We start from the raw sequence: 16,040 nt of genomic DNA, 5'->3' as shown, positions 1-16,040 counted from the left end.
GAAATATTAGCTTGTTCACACTTCTCCCACCCTTGTCCCTTTTTGAACCTGAGATCAAATTTTACATTAATTTTATTGAATTTCACTGTGTTCTATTTAGCACATTATTCTAGCCTGAAGAGATCTTTCAAATCTTTATTCTTCTAACTAAAGGATTAGTTATCTTTCTAAGCGTCACGCTATCTGCAAATTTGAAAATGATGCTCTTTCAACTTCTTGCAAAGTAGCTGATTAAAATATATTGAGCAGAACAGGGCCAAAGACAGATCTTTTGGGGCTACTGTGCTGGGAACCTCTTCCTATATTAATATGAATCCGTTAATTACTACTCTGTGCCCATTTAATCAGTTCTCAATTTCTGTAATGCTACTAGCCCACATCACTCCAAAGGGCAGCTAGATGTCACAGATGATAGAGGGCTATAGACCTGAGCTAGAGAGACCTGAGATCTAATCCTGCCTTAGCCACTGGCTGTGAGACTCTAGCTCTTAACCTCTCTCAACCTTAATGTTTCCGTCTTTAAAAGGGAGATATAACAACATTGACTTCACAGAGCTTTGTGAAGATCAAATAAAATAATAAGTAAAACTCTTTGTTGACTTATAGTACTATATAAATGTTATTATAATTGTGTACAAAGAGAGACTTCATTGAATTCCTTACTGAAATCTTTTCCTCTTACACCAAATGAGATACAGATTGCCTTAAGAATGTTACCTCAACCTATAAGGGAAAAGGTCCCATATCCTTTCTTTACTCTTCTTCCTCTCTACTCAAGACAAACCATACTCCCATTTTCCTCTTGAGTCATTTATACAAAGATGTTGTGATTAAGCTCACTTCTTCTCTCCATTTCCCCTTATCTCCCAATTTCTTTTTTCCCAAGGAGAAGCCTGGTGAAGATAATGTTTAATTTAAAAGGGAGAAATTACCAGTGCTGAAAATGCAAGTATCAATGGGAGAAACATTTCTGAGTGCTGTCTTTACAGGCACTCTCATGCTATAACACAGAGTCAATCACCTTTCCTATCTATTAATAAAGCCAAGCTTTACATGCTGTACTAAAAATACAGAAACTAAGTGGCTGCTACCAAGCCTACCATTTCTGCTCTTAAAGGTGAGGTGTCCTATCCAGAGAATGGAGTTTGAGGGGAGGAAGAGGGAGAAGAGGAGAAAGAGTTAACCTTCTTAAAGAGTCATTTTTGTCAATACTTTGTCATCACCAACTACTGCTGTAGTTCAGTAATGATTAGAAGTGAAAATTCACTTGTCAGATAAATCTTACCTTGCTCTAGTCACTTCAATAGCAGAAATTTCACAATTATTAATTCTGTTTATCTTTCCCATAGAAATGTACAATTTAGAGTTAACTATCACTTAAAAAAAAGATTGCTGTTCAAAATTGAGTTTGCATTCCAGCTTTGCTACTTACTAGTTGTGTGATATTGAGCAGACTGCTCCATTATTTCCCTTCTCTAAGCCTCAGTTTCCTCATCTATAAAACTGGAATAATCTTTACTTTACTATATAATTTCAAAAAGTTTTCTGAGTATCAAAATGGTACAGTGATTGTAAAGGCTTTGTAAACTTTAAAGTAATATGTGAACATCAACTATTACCTTCAGTTAAATTCAACAAATATTTATGAAACAATTAAACAAATAGCAAACATTTATTAAGTGCCTACTGGTTGCTGTACTTTGTTCCTGAAGAGCACCAAAATGGCATCATTATGTTAGAATCAATTTACAATATGTCCAAATGTGGCTGATCAAACTAATAAGAGCTTGGAATGTTCTACCACAGGTCAGGCACAAATAGTCCATATAAACATTTGTGGTGGATTCTCTAAATCCATGCATCTCACTCTTCTTTTGAGCTAATTCAATTCTGCTTTGTTCATAGAGCACAGCACCTTCTCTGATGAGGGAATGCCATACTGGGCTGTCCTGTGCCATTGTCTTCCATGTCATGCAACCAATTCCAAAGTTCTTAAGAGAGACCTTGACAGTGTCTTTGTATCTTTTTTTTTTCTGACCACCACAATAGCGATTGCTCTCTGTGAGTTCTCCCTAACACAGTCTTTTAGGTAAGCTATGTTTGGCATTTGAACAACATGGCCAGCCCATCGGAGTTGTGCTCTATGAAGTAGAGTTTGCATGCTTGGCAGTTTAGTTTGAGAAAGGACCTGAGTGTCTAGTAACTTATCCTGCCAGGTGATATTCAGAATCTAGGGAAATTAAGACCCCCAAAATCCTTCTCTCAAAGTGTTTACATTATTTTTTTTTTAGGGGGAGAAGAAAACATGTATATTAGCAAATACAGAATAAGTATAAAATGAATACAAGGCAGTCAGGGAGGAGAGCATTAGCAGCTGGGAGATTAAGAAGAATACCAGGTAGAGAAGTGGTTTGTGAGCCATGTTGAGGGAAGTGAGAGATTCTCTTAGCTGGAGTTCAGAAAAGTGGGTATTCCAGACATGGGTGACATATGTAGTACATAGACACAGTAATGGGAAATGGAAAGCCATGTATAAGGAACAGAGATAAGATCAGTTTGGCTGCACCATAGAGTATAGGAAGGGGAGTAACATATAATGAGGTTGAAAAATCAAGGTTGGATTCAAGTTGTAAAGTTGTAATGGTCTTTAAAATCCAACAAGTTGTCTACATTTTGTCCTGGCAGTCATGGAGAGCCACTGGAATTTACTGAGTAGGGGAATGACATGCTTAGATCTGCACTTAAAGAATTGTTGGGAGGCTATTGCAATAGTCTAGTTAAGAGGTGATTAGAGCCTGAACTAAAGTGATAGCTATAGAGAGAAAGGGCCAGATGCAAGTAACTTTGTAGAGGTAGAAATGGCAAGATTTGGCAACTGATTTGGATATGTGAGGTGAGGTGAGGGATGATGTTCAACAAGTCCTTAGAAGAAAATGAGTATATTTTGAGAACCATGTGTTTTTCTATTTCACCTTTGTTACATCTCTCAAATATATCCCCTTCTTTCCTCTGACACTGCCACCACTCTGATACAGGCTCTCATCACCTCAGGCCTGGAGTATTTCGTTTGTTTGTTTTTTGGTTGGGCAATGGGGGTTAAATGACTTGCCCAGGGTCACACAGCTAGTAAGTGTTATGTGTCTGAGGCCAAATTTGAACTCAGGTCCTCCTGACTCCAGGGCCAGTGCTCTATTCACTGTACCACCTAGCTGCCCCAAGCATGGGGTATTTCAATAGTCTATTGGTGGGTCTGCCTATCTCAAATCTATTCCCACTCCAATACATCATCCATTCAGGCACTAAGGTGATTTTCCTAAAGTTCATATCAGACCACTTCATTCCTCCTGATACACTCCTCCTCCCCCCATAAACTCCAGTAACTCTTTTTTTTGTTCTAGGATCAAGTATTAAATGCTCTGTTTGACATTCAAAGCCCTTCATAACTTAGTCCCCTCCTACCTTTCCAGTCTTCTTACACCTGCCTTGACAAACACCCACAGTGACCCTTGACCTCCTGGCTCTTCCCCAAACAAGGCATTCCATCTTTTGGCACTGGGCATTTTCACTGGCTGGCTCTCATAGCTGGAATGATCTCCCTTCTCAGATCCACCTACTGACCTACCTGGCTTCCTTTAAGTTTCAGATAAAATCCTGTCTTTTACTGGAAGCTTTCCTCTAATTCTAATGCCTTCTGTCATATTCTATTTATCCTGTGCCTGGTTTGCTTTACATACATTTATTTATACATCATCTCTTTCATTAGATTGTAAGCTTCTTGAGGTCAGGGACTGGTCTTTTTTTTTTTTTTGCCTGTTTTTGTATTTCTGTCACAGAAGCAATGGCAGGACCAGGCTAGGAAACCAGATTCCCTGACTCCAAATCTAGTAAGCTGAGAGAAGTGAATGACCAGAGCAGCTCAGACCCTTAGAACTACAGTCTCCGAGGGAAGATAAAGGAGGCCAGGTACTCTTTGCATTAACAGGGACAGCCTTATCTTCCTACTGCCTCTGTCACCAAGTCCCACTATAACTGAAAGTGACATAGCCCTCCCTATCTCATTAGCTCTAGATAGTTCTTCAGATTTGAGTCCCCTCCATCCTTCAGTCCTGAGGGAATTGGGATGAAGAAGCTCTAGAGAAGCCAGATGGCTCCAAATGCCCTGGGGGCAGATACAGACCTGGGGACCTGGATCAAAGTCCAGCTGGAAATGACCACCCCTTCATTCCCAAGTAGCTGTCAATTCTGCCCTCAGGAAATCACTACATATATAAAATCTTAGGCTGAAATTATGGCAGTTCAGGGATTCCCTGCTAAGCTTCTGAAGGCTTAGCATGTATAGCAAAAAGATCATTTAACCAAGAACCAAGATGTAACCCTCAAAGCACCATTAACTAGCCATGCAACCTTGATCAATGGGCTTTATATCTGAATCAATCTTCTCATCTGTAAATTTGGATAATAACAGGAGCTTTATCTACCTCACAGGGTTGTTGGAGAGGGTGCTGAGATAACATCCCAGGATAAATCCAAAGGTTTATAGAAAGATAACACTTGAAATTTGGTGTATTTTGGGCCTCCACAATGAGCAGAGTTCCAGTCCCCAGTAAGAACCTGAGTAGAGAGATGGAAGAGATCCAAAGGATTCTGGTGTGTAGATTCATAAGGATCAAACATCTGAGTCCTCTGGCAAAATTGTATTCTAGGCTTGTTCTGTCTCCCCCCTTTCCCAAAATTTTTGGATCACTTTTTCTTTCTCATTTGCCCTTCCCCATAATAGTTAATGGACAATGTTATTCTCTGTGGTCTGACTGAAGAAACAATAATAGCATGCTGTAACAAAATTTTAATCTTTGTTGTGTCATGGATGTCTTTGGCAGCCTGTGCTTATGGACCCTTCCTCAGAGGGAAAAAAAGATTTAAATAATTGAAATGTAAATTTCCAGTTAGAGGTTAGTGAAAATAAGGTTGTAATTTGTCCCCAGTCTAAGTTCACGTACCTACAAATCAGCAGTGGGCCCCTGCTCTAGAGGTTTAGCAAAGCTCTTTCCTCTAACATCTTTAGTGAGGCAGGTGGCAGAAGAACTATCACTCCCATCTGACAGATGAAGAAACTGAGATTATGAAAGGTTAAGTGATTTTTCCATAGTCACGTGCAATAGTAAGTACTTTAAGAAAGGGTTGAAGAAAGATATGTTTGGGTCTCTTACAAATCCAGCACTCTACACACTAAATCACAGTCTCTCTTTCCTTTGTCCCTTGCCTGTAGCCTCCTGCCCTGCTGTACCCCCACATCATTTCCATCTAAGACCGCTTTCCTTTGCACTTCAGTGCCTGTTTCCCAAGGAGGGGTTTCCCCTATCTTGTCTCTAATGTATGAGATTAGTGTCTGGTTGTCTTGGGCCTCAAGTTCCAGCGACCCCAGCCAAGTATCCAATCTCCGCTCCCCCCACCCCAGCTCATTGTGCATTTCACTTTTCCAGATGTCAAGGCGAGGGCCAGTGTCCTGTAGCCACTGGGGCGAGACACTGGCACCCTGAAATGCGGAGGCACCAGTGGCTACCACTTTTCTTGGCGTGTGATCTGAGATGTGGGACTCCCTGGGTCCGGTGAAGTCCATTCCGTGTCCCCATCTCTCCGCAGCGCTGTCAGTCCCCATTAGCTCTAACAGGCTCCAGACCGAGCCAGGACTGGGAACTTTCTAATGCAATCGATGCGTTACCTGAGGGCGCAGGCTACATTACCAGCCCGCCCTCCGCCCTTCGCGGCCAGAGCTAACCAGGCAGAGCCCGCGACTCCACCTGACTCTTGCTGACCTCGAGGGGAGCTGGATACGGGGGGCTGGGAACACAGGAGAAGGGAGCACAAGCCGGACAAGTCATCGTTCCAGGAGTAAGCAGCTTTGAATTTCAGATTCTCGGACACTAGACCAGATACTGAACACCAGACACTGGAGACTTAGGGCAGTGAAGGTGGTTCAGACTTGCACTGTTTGCACGATGTGTGTGAGCAGGCTAGGCATGTGAGAGACAGATTGTGACAAACACAGAGATAAAGAGACAGAGACAGTGAGACATAGACGCAAAGTGAGACAGACAGAGAGACAATGAGTTTGGGCGGATTCAGGGGGCATATGATGGTGAGAATGTAAGGAGGAAGGTTGACAGAGAATCAGGGTCTTGGGGGCCTTGAAATTGAGGGGTAGAGTAGGTGCATGTGACGCAGCTTGTAGCGGAGGGTGCGAGAGGCTGTGCGTGCCCAGGCAGTGGCGGCGCGGATAAGAGGGAGCTGTGTGGTCCTCTGGCTTGGTCGGGTCGCGGGGACAGGGCTGGAGCAGGAGGGAGTCTGTGGGTGTCTTGGTGAATGGGCTGAAGACTGGGTATCTCTGAATGTTCCATTTACGAACCTCACTTAGTCATGGCTGGGTCCCGAGGTGTGTCTCTGTCCCTGTAACCCTCAACACAGGCTTCCCAGAGACTACCAGGAACACCCTACAAGCCCTCCTACCGAAGAGGTTTAGCAAGTCTTCTCCCTGAGTCTCTTCCCCTGCTGGAGAGGGACAGGGAAGTTGTTCGGACACGGACCTTAGGTTACTCTCTCCAGCTTTTTACCTGTAGGGTTCAGTTTAACCCGGAGTTGGCAGAGATATTTGTTTCCAAACTTCCTCAATAGAAGTGGTCCCCTATCCCTTTTCCTGGTTTCCCTCACCTCTCGCCTTCAGTACCCCGTCTCCGGGACCCGGTTCTGTCCTAGGGACGGTCCCCGTACAAGGCGGAACGGCTCCGGTGACCGCCCGTCTCTCCTCCCTCCCTTCCTTCCCTTTTGTCTAAGCAGAGCCACCGCCCGCCCCGGCTCCGGCTGGAACTCGAACCCTGCTCGTCCAGTTTGATCCCGCTCGCGTCCATGCTCCCTGCCCGGATGAATCCGCAGGTGCAGCCAGAGTGCGGTGGAGCTGGCCAGGGCCCTGGGCAGCCTCCGCCACCTCTGCAACCCACTCGGAAAGCTGTGGAGCTGGTGTTGGTGAAGGAGCAGAACGGGGTTCAGTGCGTCCTTGCGCCCCGAGGCGGGGACTCTCAGCCCCGGGAGACTTGGGGCAAGAAGATCGACTTCCTCCTATCTGTCATCGGTTTTGCTGTAGATCTGGCCAACGTTTGGCGCTTTCCCTACCTCTGCTACAAGAATGGTGGCGGTGAGAGGCCCGGCTCATGTTGGGGGCTTTTGCTGTGGGAGCACGAACGGGTGGAAGTTGAGGGGATATGGGACACTAGATGCATGGGTAATTGCTGCCACATGGGCGCACTGGGAGTCGGTGAGAGCCCTGGGGAACGGAACTCAGCATGGTGCTATGGATAGATAGACTGGGACAGGCGCGCACGGAAAGAAAGATTGGAACCAGGGTTATGGAAAGTCCGAGTAGGACGCAAGGGCATTGAAAACAGAGTCCATAAAGGAAAAGAAACAAAGCAAAACAAACAAACAAACAAACAAACAAACAAACAAAAAAGCAAGGAGCTCAGCCAGGCAGGACAAAGAACCCTACCTGGCACCTGTCAGAGCTAGTGGAAACCAGGGAAGTGCGGAGTGCTGAGTGAGAACTCATTAGGCTACCTCAAAGTGCATCTCTAGGAACCTGAGCGCTTTTTTTTTTCCCGTACCTGGGTTCTGATCCGTAGCATTAAAGGTTATGCTACCACCCTCCCCGTGGTTCGGAACTATGAATTCTAGGTTTGTGAGCGGGCCGTAACCTGCAGCCAGCAAACTGTGAAGGGAGGGAAGCGAGGATAGCGAAGTCTCTGGGAGGAGGAGGTTAGAGAAAATTGCACTTCCACTAGAGATCTATCTTGGGAGAAGGATGTGCAATAAACTTGCTCCTAAACTCAGCCAATCCCGAGGTCCTGGCAGTAAAAACGGTGAGGTCTGAGGTACAGTACAGGTTACGGCTGTGGCCTTGAGAGTCGAACGTCCTGGAGTACAGGGAAACTTTCTTCACTCAAGTTCCTTCTCTCCACACTAAGAAAAGCTGTGAAGGGCAAAGGGAAAAGTCACATAAAGGCAAGTGTCGGAAACAGAGCACTTAGGGACAGGGGGTGGCAGCCGGCGGTGGAATTCAGATCTAGCTTCTTTTGGGATAAGATGGAAGGGAAATCTAACTCTTGATTCCAAGAGTCTTATTGGTGAACTGCAGTCTGAGGCTAGGAATGTCTGGCTGTGATGTCTACTGAACCACAGTTGAGGTGAATTCAGACTTCTGCTTAGGAGTATGGGACTTTGGGAAACAAACAAAATTCTTTGGAGAGTAGAGGGGTAGACCGACAGGGGCAGGAGGGGTGCAGAAAGAATCTTGGTTTTGATCTGTTTCTGAGAGACCCCACTCTCCCATTACCCTTTGAACAGTGTAGGAGGGTGTAGTGGAAAACACACTGGATTTCGGGTCAGAAGATCTGGGTTCTGCTCCAAACTCTACCCCTTCTTATCCATATGGACTTCTGGGACTCAGTTTCCTCATTTGCAAAATGAATCATGTGATGATAAAATCTGAAAATGAAAGTCAACAAACTGCAAATTACATCAATTCTTCCTATACCAGCAAAGAGATATGTGAAGTCAGTATTTGGTGCAAATATGAATGGAATGGTACTGTCCTCAGATCCAGACTTTTTTCCCACTATCTTTCCTGTCCCCATGACTTCACTCAACAACCACAGCTGAGAGGTCACATGGATACTTAAGGTTCCTTTCAGCTCAAAATGCCATGACTTGGGAATGCTGTCATCATGGCTGTAAGGGCTAATGTCATTTTTGGGGACTGGTTCAGGACAGCTGTGGACATAGAGTGGGAAGGAAGATTTGGGTATAATGGTTATTGTCAAGGGTTTTGTTTTGCCTCCTTACACTCAATGTCCACGCAGTATAGTGTTGGCTCCTGTAATGGACTTCTGCTTTTACTAGAAGGCAACAAATAGATGTTATTATTTAAGGGATCTGGTCTCAATGGCTCACTGAGTGGGAATTCTGGGGAACTCAACTGCTGAGTTAGGGAGATGCAAGCAAAGTTAGACAGATAATAGTTTCATAGGGTAGTGTAGTGGAAAGAATACTATCTCTGAAGTCAGAAGACTTGGGTTCCTAGCCAGCTCTTTTTTTTATTCCCCAAGTGGAGTCTGGAGAAGTCACTTCTGTCCAGGTCTTGGTTTCCTTCTCAGGAAAATGAGGGATGGGGTGGACTTAATGCTCTCAAAGGCTCCCTATATCCCTGACTCCTCTACTCTCATGTAGATATGAGATGATCTCTGTCTACTTTGCCTCACAGAAATGTTAGACTCCAGGTTTCTTATAGGTATTCTTTTGAAATGGTGGCACTGAGTGGGCAGAGCAGTGATCTTCAGTGACAACCAACCTAGCCCCCTGGTGCTTTTCTTGGGCTTCCAAGCCTCAAGTGCCTCCTGAAGCATTTCTGTGGGCCAGAAAGCTCAGGAGACTGAGACAGAGGTGAGCAGCTGCACAGGATGCTGGTGGCTGAAATTACTATTTACGGTAAGCTGCAGCATCTGATCCAGGTAGATACATGAACGGAGAGAGAAAATATTCTCTTTAGCTGACATGATTTCTCATAACATAGGGCCCAATGATACCATCATGAGGGAGTCAGTTCATTCAGATCTCCAGGATAAGGACTTTCTATTCTGTGTATACAATTATTTTAATGGCTACACAGAGGTACTGCAATGTGATTATTTCAAACTCTCAAGTGCTACCTATCAAAGAACAAGTATTTATTATCTCCTTTGTGGCAGGTACTGTGCTCGGCTCTGGGGATAAAAAGACAAAAAAACAAATTCCTGATCTTAAAGATACACACACACACACACACACACACACACACACACACACACACACACACTTTTTTTTATCTATGTGATTTGGTGTTCATGTCCTAATGACAAAGGACTTTCTTCTAGAATATAAGCTCCTGTAGGGCAAGCCCTGTCTCATTTTTGTATTTTTATCCTCAGTGCCTATAACATGAATGCACTGGTAGGCTTTTTTTTTTTTTTAGCTGGGCTTGTGATTACATTAGTGGAGGGAGCTCCTTGTGAAGACCTGCTCCTGCCAATAGAGATGGACACCTTCTGTACTGTTAATGCCTGGGAGTTTTCTGGGAGCACTGAAGCTAAGTTCATTGCCAAGGGTAACACAGCTAGGTTGTGTCAGAGGTGAGACTTAAACTCTATCTCTGAAACCAACAAGGTTGTCTCATCTCTGGCACATACTAGATAATTAAAAGCTTGTTGATTTGATTCATCTTTAAACAATAAGCAATGGATTCTTAAAGACTGAAGAGGAATGAAGATTCTTGAAGGGGAGTCCAAGACTATTACAGAAAGTCAGAGCTGGAAGGGAACCCAAGAGATCATTTAGCCAATAGCTATCATTACAGAGGACAATGAATTGCCCAAAGTCATACAGCTCAGTATGTGTTAGAACTGGGACTCAAACCCAGGTATTCAGAATTCTTTCCACTTCATCACTAGTTAAACTAGTCTTCTACAGTATACATCTTAAGTCTGTAAGGACTCATCTCTCCATTTCCATACAAAATAGCTGGTTCACATGATGAATACCCTTGGCAGATCCCACAATCTATACTTTCTTGATTTCATAGGATCCTAGATCTAGAACAGTAAGGGAACTTAGAAGTCATTTAATGTGATTCCCTCATTTTATAGCTGAGGAAACTGAGGCCCAGAGAATGGAAGAGACTTGCCCAATTACAACTTTTATGAAGCACAGAGATGGAAATTGAACCCAGATCTTTTCACTATAAAACCAATGCTCTATCCAGTGCACTATAATTTCAGATACATTAAGCAAGATTTTCTAATGTTCTTACTCATATCAACACCTTTGGTCATTACAGATCACATCTTGACAAACACTTTATTAATTTGGCAGGTGTGAGACCCTTATCTTCTATTAGTTAAAAGGTCTTCATTGCTCTGTTTTTGAAAAATATTTAATTTTTCTTTTTCTTTTTCCTTTTTTTTTTTTTGGTCTTGGCAGTGGGGTTAAGTGACTTGCCCAGGGTCACACAGCTAGTAAGTGTTATGTGTCTGAGGCCGGATTTGAACTCAGATCCTCCTGAATCCAGGGCCAGTGCTCTATGCACCGTGCCACTTAGCTGCCCCAATTTTTCATTTTTGATACCTGTGACACTGCTGGCATTTGGTCACCTATATTTACTCCTTGACACTGTGGCCTATGAGCTTTTCAATAGGATTTGAGTGAGACTTCAACTTCAACTTGAACTTCATCAGCTCAGTCCTCAGCAGACATTTATTATTGCCTGCTATGTACAGGGCACATGGCTTAGTGCAGAGAATAATCAAGGAGACAGAGAGGAATAGAGAACTCTGGTGTGGTATGCTGGAAAGCTCTGGCTTTGGAGTCAAAGAGATTGGGTACAAATCCTGACTTTTCCACTTAACCTTTTTTGGGGGTGGGGGAGTGGAGAGACAGCACTTGACCTCTCTGGACTTTAGTTTCTTCATCTCTAAAATGTGGGGATTGGACTTAATATCTTTGAAGGTCACTTTCAGGTCTGAACCTAGGATCTTACGAGACAAAGTGCAAAGTACATTATGCACCAAAGGCATACTGTACTTGAGGGACAGTGAAGTAGACAAATTTGGCTGGAAGGGAAGATTTGGAGAGGAGAAATAGTAGCTGAAAGGCATAGAGAGATAGATGGAACTAGGAATATTTCTGTAGTTATGAAGGGGCTGGTGCACAGAGGACCCTCTAGGTAGAAGGACAGGTAACCTATCCCTTCCTTCTTCTCCCCTGACCTTTCTCAATTCATGATCCCATTCCCTTGCCCTCTCCCAGACCAGTTCTTCCCCTGCCTCTCCATGACTCCTTTGAGGCATGCATAGTATAGGGACAACAATCTCTAGACCACTGTGAGAATATGCTTGGGGTTAAGGCTTTGCCCTCTGCCTTAGTTATGACTCAGGTTGTCTTGAATAACATGCTAATGATTCAAAAGTTTATTCAAACGAATTCCATATCAGACCTTTCTAAAAGGTCTGGAGACAAGATAGTACAATGAGAAAAAACCCAAAAAACTCTGGACTGAAAGTCTGAGGATGTGGGTTCTAGTCCCACTCTCTCACTGTATTTGGTTAATCTTGGGTAAGGTCCTTCCTCTCAAACTGAGGGAAGGGGGGGGGTGTCTGTTTGCTTATCTGTAAAATGAAGAGAGTTGTGCTAGAACATCTGCAAGATCCTTTGAGACTCTAACAGTGTGAGTCTAGACACTTTTCTGGGCAGCATTGGAAGGCACTGTTACCTCATATGTAAACCTGCCTCAGCCCATGCCGACAGGCTCTCTCTTCAATGTTCCACACCAATAGTAACATGGTAACCTCTCCAAGACCAGTTGTTCTTTCTAGCATTGACTGCAGGATATTTTGAAATGACAGGGTGCTAATAGCTGGAGCTCCCAGCTAAATATTTTCTGAATGAATTATTGAGCACCTACTGCCTAAACATCTTCCCAAAGGGCATAGTGTTCATACAGGTTTAAAGGGGACTTTTATTGGGTTTGTAGTTTTTCTGTGGAACTGTGTTCCAAGCTCTTCCAAAGAAAACTCACTCAGACAAGGTTGAAAGGTAACAAAAGTGTGTTTGCTTCTAATGGGACAGCCTCCCTCCTCATTAGTTAAATTTTGTCAACACCAGGCCCTTTTGCTGCCTGGGAGGCACCGGTCTGCCAGGGAGAGGGAAACATGACTGGGTCACTGTGTCCTTCTGCCAGGATGGGACCACTCTTCCTAGGCTAGGAGGATTTTTATGAACCTACTTTCCTGTCTAGAAGACATCTTGAAAAGAGACCTCTACATTTGATGTTGCAGAGGGTGTAGTAAGTTGGTCTTGTGAACAGGTTTAGTTCTGGGGACATAGTGTTAGCTTGCCTAGTGCAGCACCTAGTACATAGTAGGTAAAATGAATTGAATGAATAAGCAAGATAACTACCATCTCAGTAGGAAGCAGAATAAAGACCAACAATCACTTGAAGTGGGGGCAACATGGCAGAGTGGAGAGACTACTGGATTGAGAGTTAAAGGATCTGAATTCAAATCTGGATCCACCTATTTACTACTACTGTGTGACTTTGGACAAGCCTTTGGGCATGGGCATCATTTTCTTCATCTTTAAAATGAAAGGGCTGTACTAGATGATCTATTTGGTCTCTTTCCACTTGAAGTCTATGATACTACATAAGGAATAAAATACATGGAGGAAGGAAAAAAGGGATCAGACAGTGGCTGAGGAGATGAAGCCCTGGACTAAGAATGAAGAGCCCCAACTCTTACCACATTGCGATCTTGGGCAAGCACTATGGACCCCAGCTTTTGGATTTGTAGGAATCTATCCTTGACTATATCACAGTCCATGATATGGAAGGGCTCTGGCAAATTCAGGGCATCCTAGCTCCTACTACAGGGGTGGGGAACCTGCAGCCTCAAGGCCATATGTGGCCCTCTAGGTCCTCAAGTGAGGTCCTTTGACCAAATCCAAACTTCAAGGAATAAACCTTAATAAAGGATTTGTTCTGTAAAACTTGAACTCAGTCAAAAGGTTTTTCCCAAGGATCTAGAAGGTCACATGTGGCCTTGAGGCCACAGGGTCCCCACCTCTGTCCTAGTGGGAGACTTTTTAGTTCCCCCAGGCTAGTTGAAAGGATGTAAAGCTGCAGACCCTGAACTTTTCAATTAGAGGGTCATAGCTTTGGAAGTAGAATGTGAGCTAGAAAGGACTCCTAAGTTATCTAGCCCATCTCTGTCATTTTCCAATGAGAAATTGAGACCCAGAGAATATAAGTGAATTGTCCAAAGCCACATTGGTAATAAATGACAGAGGCAGAGTTTAAACCCAGATTCTTTGACTCTCTAGGGCTCTTCCCTCTGAGGCCAGATGTGAGTGGCTGGCTGTTAACAATTATCAGGGTGTAGTGATTGAGCTCATTCCAACTCTGTGTTCCAGACCTGAATGAAAAAATGCAAAAATAGGAAATTTTCAAGATGAAGTGTGCCAGGTCTTTTAATCTCAAGAAACAGGAGTTTCTACTCCAGATCAGGGCTGATAGCAGCCATCTTGTCATATGTTATCCAGCCAGGTGGCTCACTGTTTCAGTGGGCAGGTTCACACACCACTTAGGAGGAATGTGTCAAATAAACACGGTCATGGTCCAGTTCCCCTGAGATTCCCTCCCAGCACAAAGAAAGGCTTTTATTTTTCCTTGGGAGAAGGACATTTGAGAGAATGAAATGTGACATATAGAATGGCCAGATAGGCAAATCTGTCCTGGAAAGAGGGAGCCCAAGGCAGCTGTCCTGTGGCCTGAGATTTTGTAGCCTGTTGGGGATGATTCTTGGGGGTGACTACTTACTTGCTGTGGGTATGTGTGTGTCTCTCTTACAAACTATTATCTCTCTTTGCTAAGGGTCTAGAATAGCAAAGCTGGAAGAAACCTTAGAGATCACTGAATATGCTAATCCTCATTTTAAAGAGGAGGAAATGAATTGAGGGCCAAAGAGAAAGTATAACTTAGCCAAGTACAGATTGGGACTTAGAGTCAGACTGTGGATTTGACCCCACATCTCCTGAGGTTTTCCCATCACACCTCTAGTGCTGGGATATTTCATTTGCAATGAGGACATGTCTCTGGAGTACCTGAATAAGGTTAGGTTCTTTGGCTAATGTTTTGTTTCTCTGTACTTTCACTAAGTGCTTTGAGAGGCACTTCATGGGTCCCTCATTGTCTTAAACTCCCAAGGACTTTAGAAGCATGTTACCTGGTGATTGGTTTTACCTTAAGAAGGGTCTGCATTGCCAGCAGTGCTATTGGGAATCCAGGGAGGATCTTCCTTCTTTTTACTCCCAGATTGTTATTACCTCCTCCCTTCATTATTCCTATCCTTTTTCCATTATTTAAAATTCCTTTCCCCACTGTCCTCACCTCTTAGACTTCCTAGAGGAAAGCGACTGATAAATTAATTCATACTAATCATCATAGAACCTTAGAGATGATCTTGTCCAATCCCCTCATTTTATAGCTGAGGAAGCTGAAGTCCAGGAAGATGAAATTAGTTTCAAGGAGTATTTGTCATTTTAAGAGGGGCCTTAGAAACCAGTGGTCTGCTAAACCAGAGAATAAATCTTCAGTGTGTTATCAGACAATAGTTAAATAGTGGGGCAGATATTTTATGGAAGTGAGACCCTAGACAACATATTTCAAAGCAGACTAGGTGTTATTGTTCTTCCAAGTCTTTTTAGGTGTGCTTAGGTATCATGATACAGTGGAAAGAGCATTGAATTTATTGCCAAAGACCTTGGCTCAAATCTTGGTTTTGCCACTATTAACGTTATAACTTTGGGAAAGGAAATGAAACTTTTTGTTTTAAATGTCCACCTCTATAAAATGAGGTGTACCCTTTGACTAGATGGCCTTTGAAAACCCTTCTAACTTGAAATTTATGGTGCATATGATTGCATATGTGCTTATGTCTGCATGAATAGGTCTGTTTGTGAATGTCTTCGTGTCCAGTATGTGCATACAAGTATGTAGTACTTGAGCTCATCAATCCCTGTATCAGATAATAAGTCAGATGTTGTCTCAATTTCCTTCTGTAGCTTCTTGGCTTTGATGGGTTGGACCTCTTCCTAGTCTTTTTTATACTTGTTCCACATTCCAGAACAGTCTTGGTGTTTCTAGTCTTCTTATGGAAGTCTCTTCCCTCTGAGCTGACTTGCTTTTCTGGCACATTGCTGTTGGATGGTGAGGATTGAGGAAGAAGAATGTAGTGATGGAGCTAGTGCCTTCTGCATCACCTGGTAAATGAAGCTAGGGACTGTTGCAAGCACCCTATGGTGGCTGGAAGGACAGAGTAGTTAATCAAAATACCTGGATATGGTGGAGACTTAGGACCACTGAACTTGAAGATCTAGAGCTGAAAGGCACTCTAGAAGTCAGCCTTCTA

At 43.6% G+C, this 16,040-nt stretch overlaps 1 protein-coding gene across 1 annotated transcript in view; it reads left to right on the top strand.

The window, feature by feature from the left end:
* Positions 1–6,563: 6,563 nt before the first annotated feature.
* The window catches only part of SLC6A2 (solute carrier family 6 member 2), a 69,850-nt gene continuing 60,373 nt past the window's right edge, over positions 6,564–16,040 (top strand). The window contains exon 1 of the mRNA XM_020985198.2: positions 6,564–7,186. Coding sequence (XP_020840857.1) covers positions 6,901–7,186 — 286 coding nt within the window. The 5' untranslated portion in view covers positions 6,564–6,900. The remainder of the gene's footprint in view (positions 7,187–16,040) is intronic.

The sequence above is a fragment of the Phascolarctos cinereus genome, unplaced genomic scaffold (genome assembly GCF_003287225.1).
Source record: "Phascolarctos cinereus isolate Bilbo 61053 unplaced genomic scaffold, phaCin_HiC Scaffold_2;HRSCAF=192, whole genome shotgun sequence".
Classification (NCBI taxonomy): Eukaryota; Metazoa; Chordata; class Mammalia; order Diprotodontia; family Phascolarctidae; genus Phascolarctos; species Phascolarctos cinereus.
This window is presented reverse-complemented; position numbering and strand designations above follow the sequence as displayed.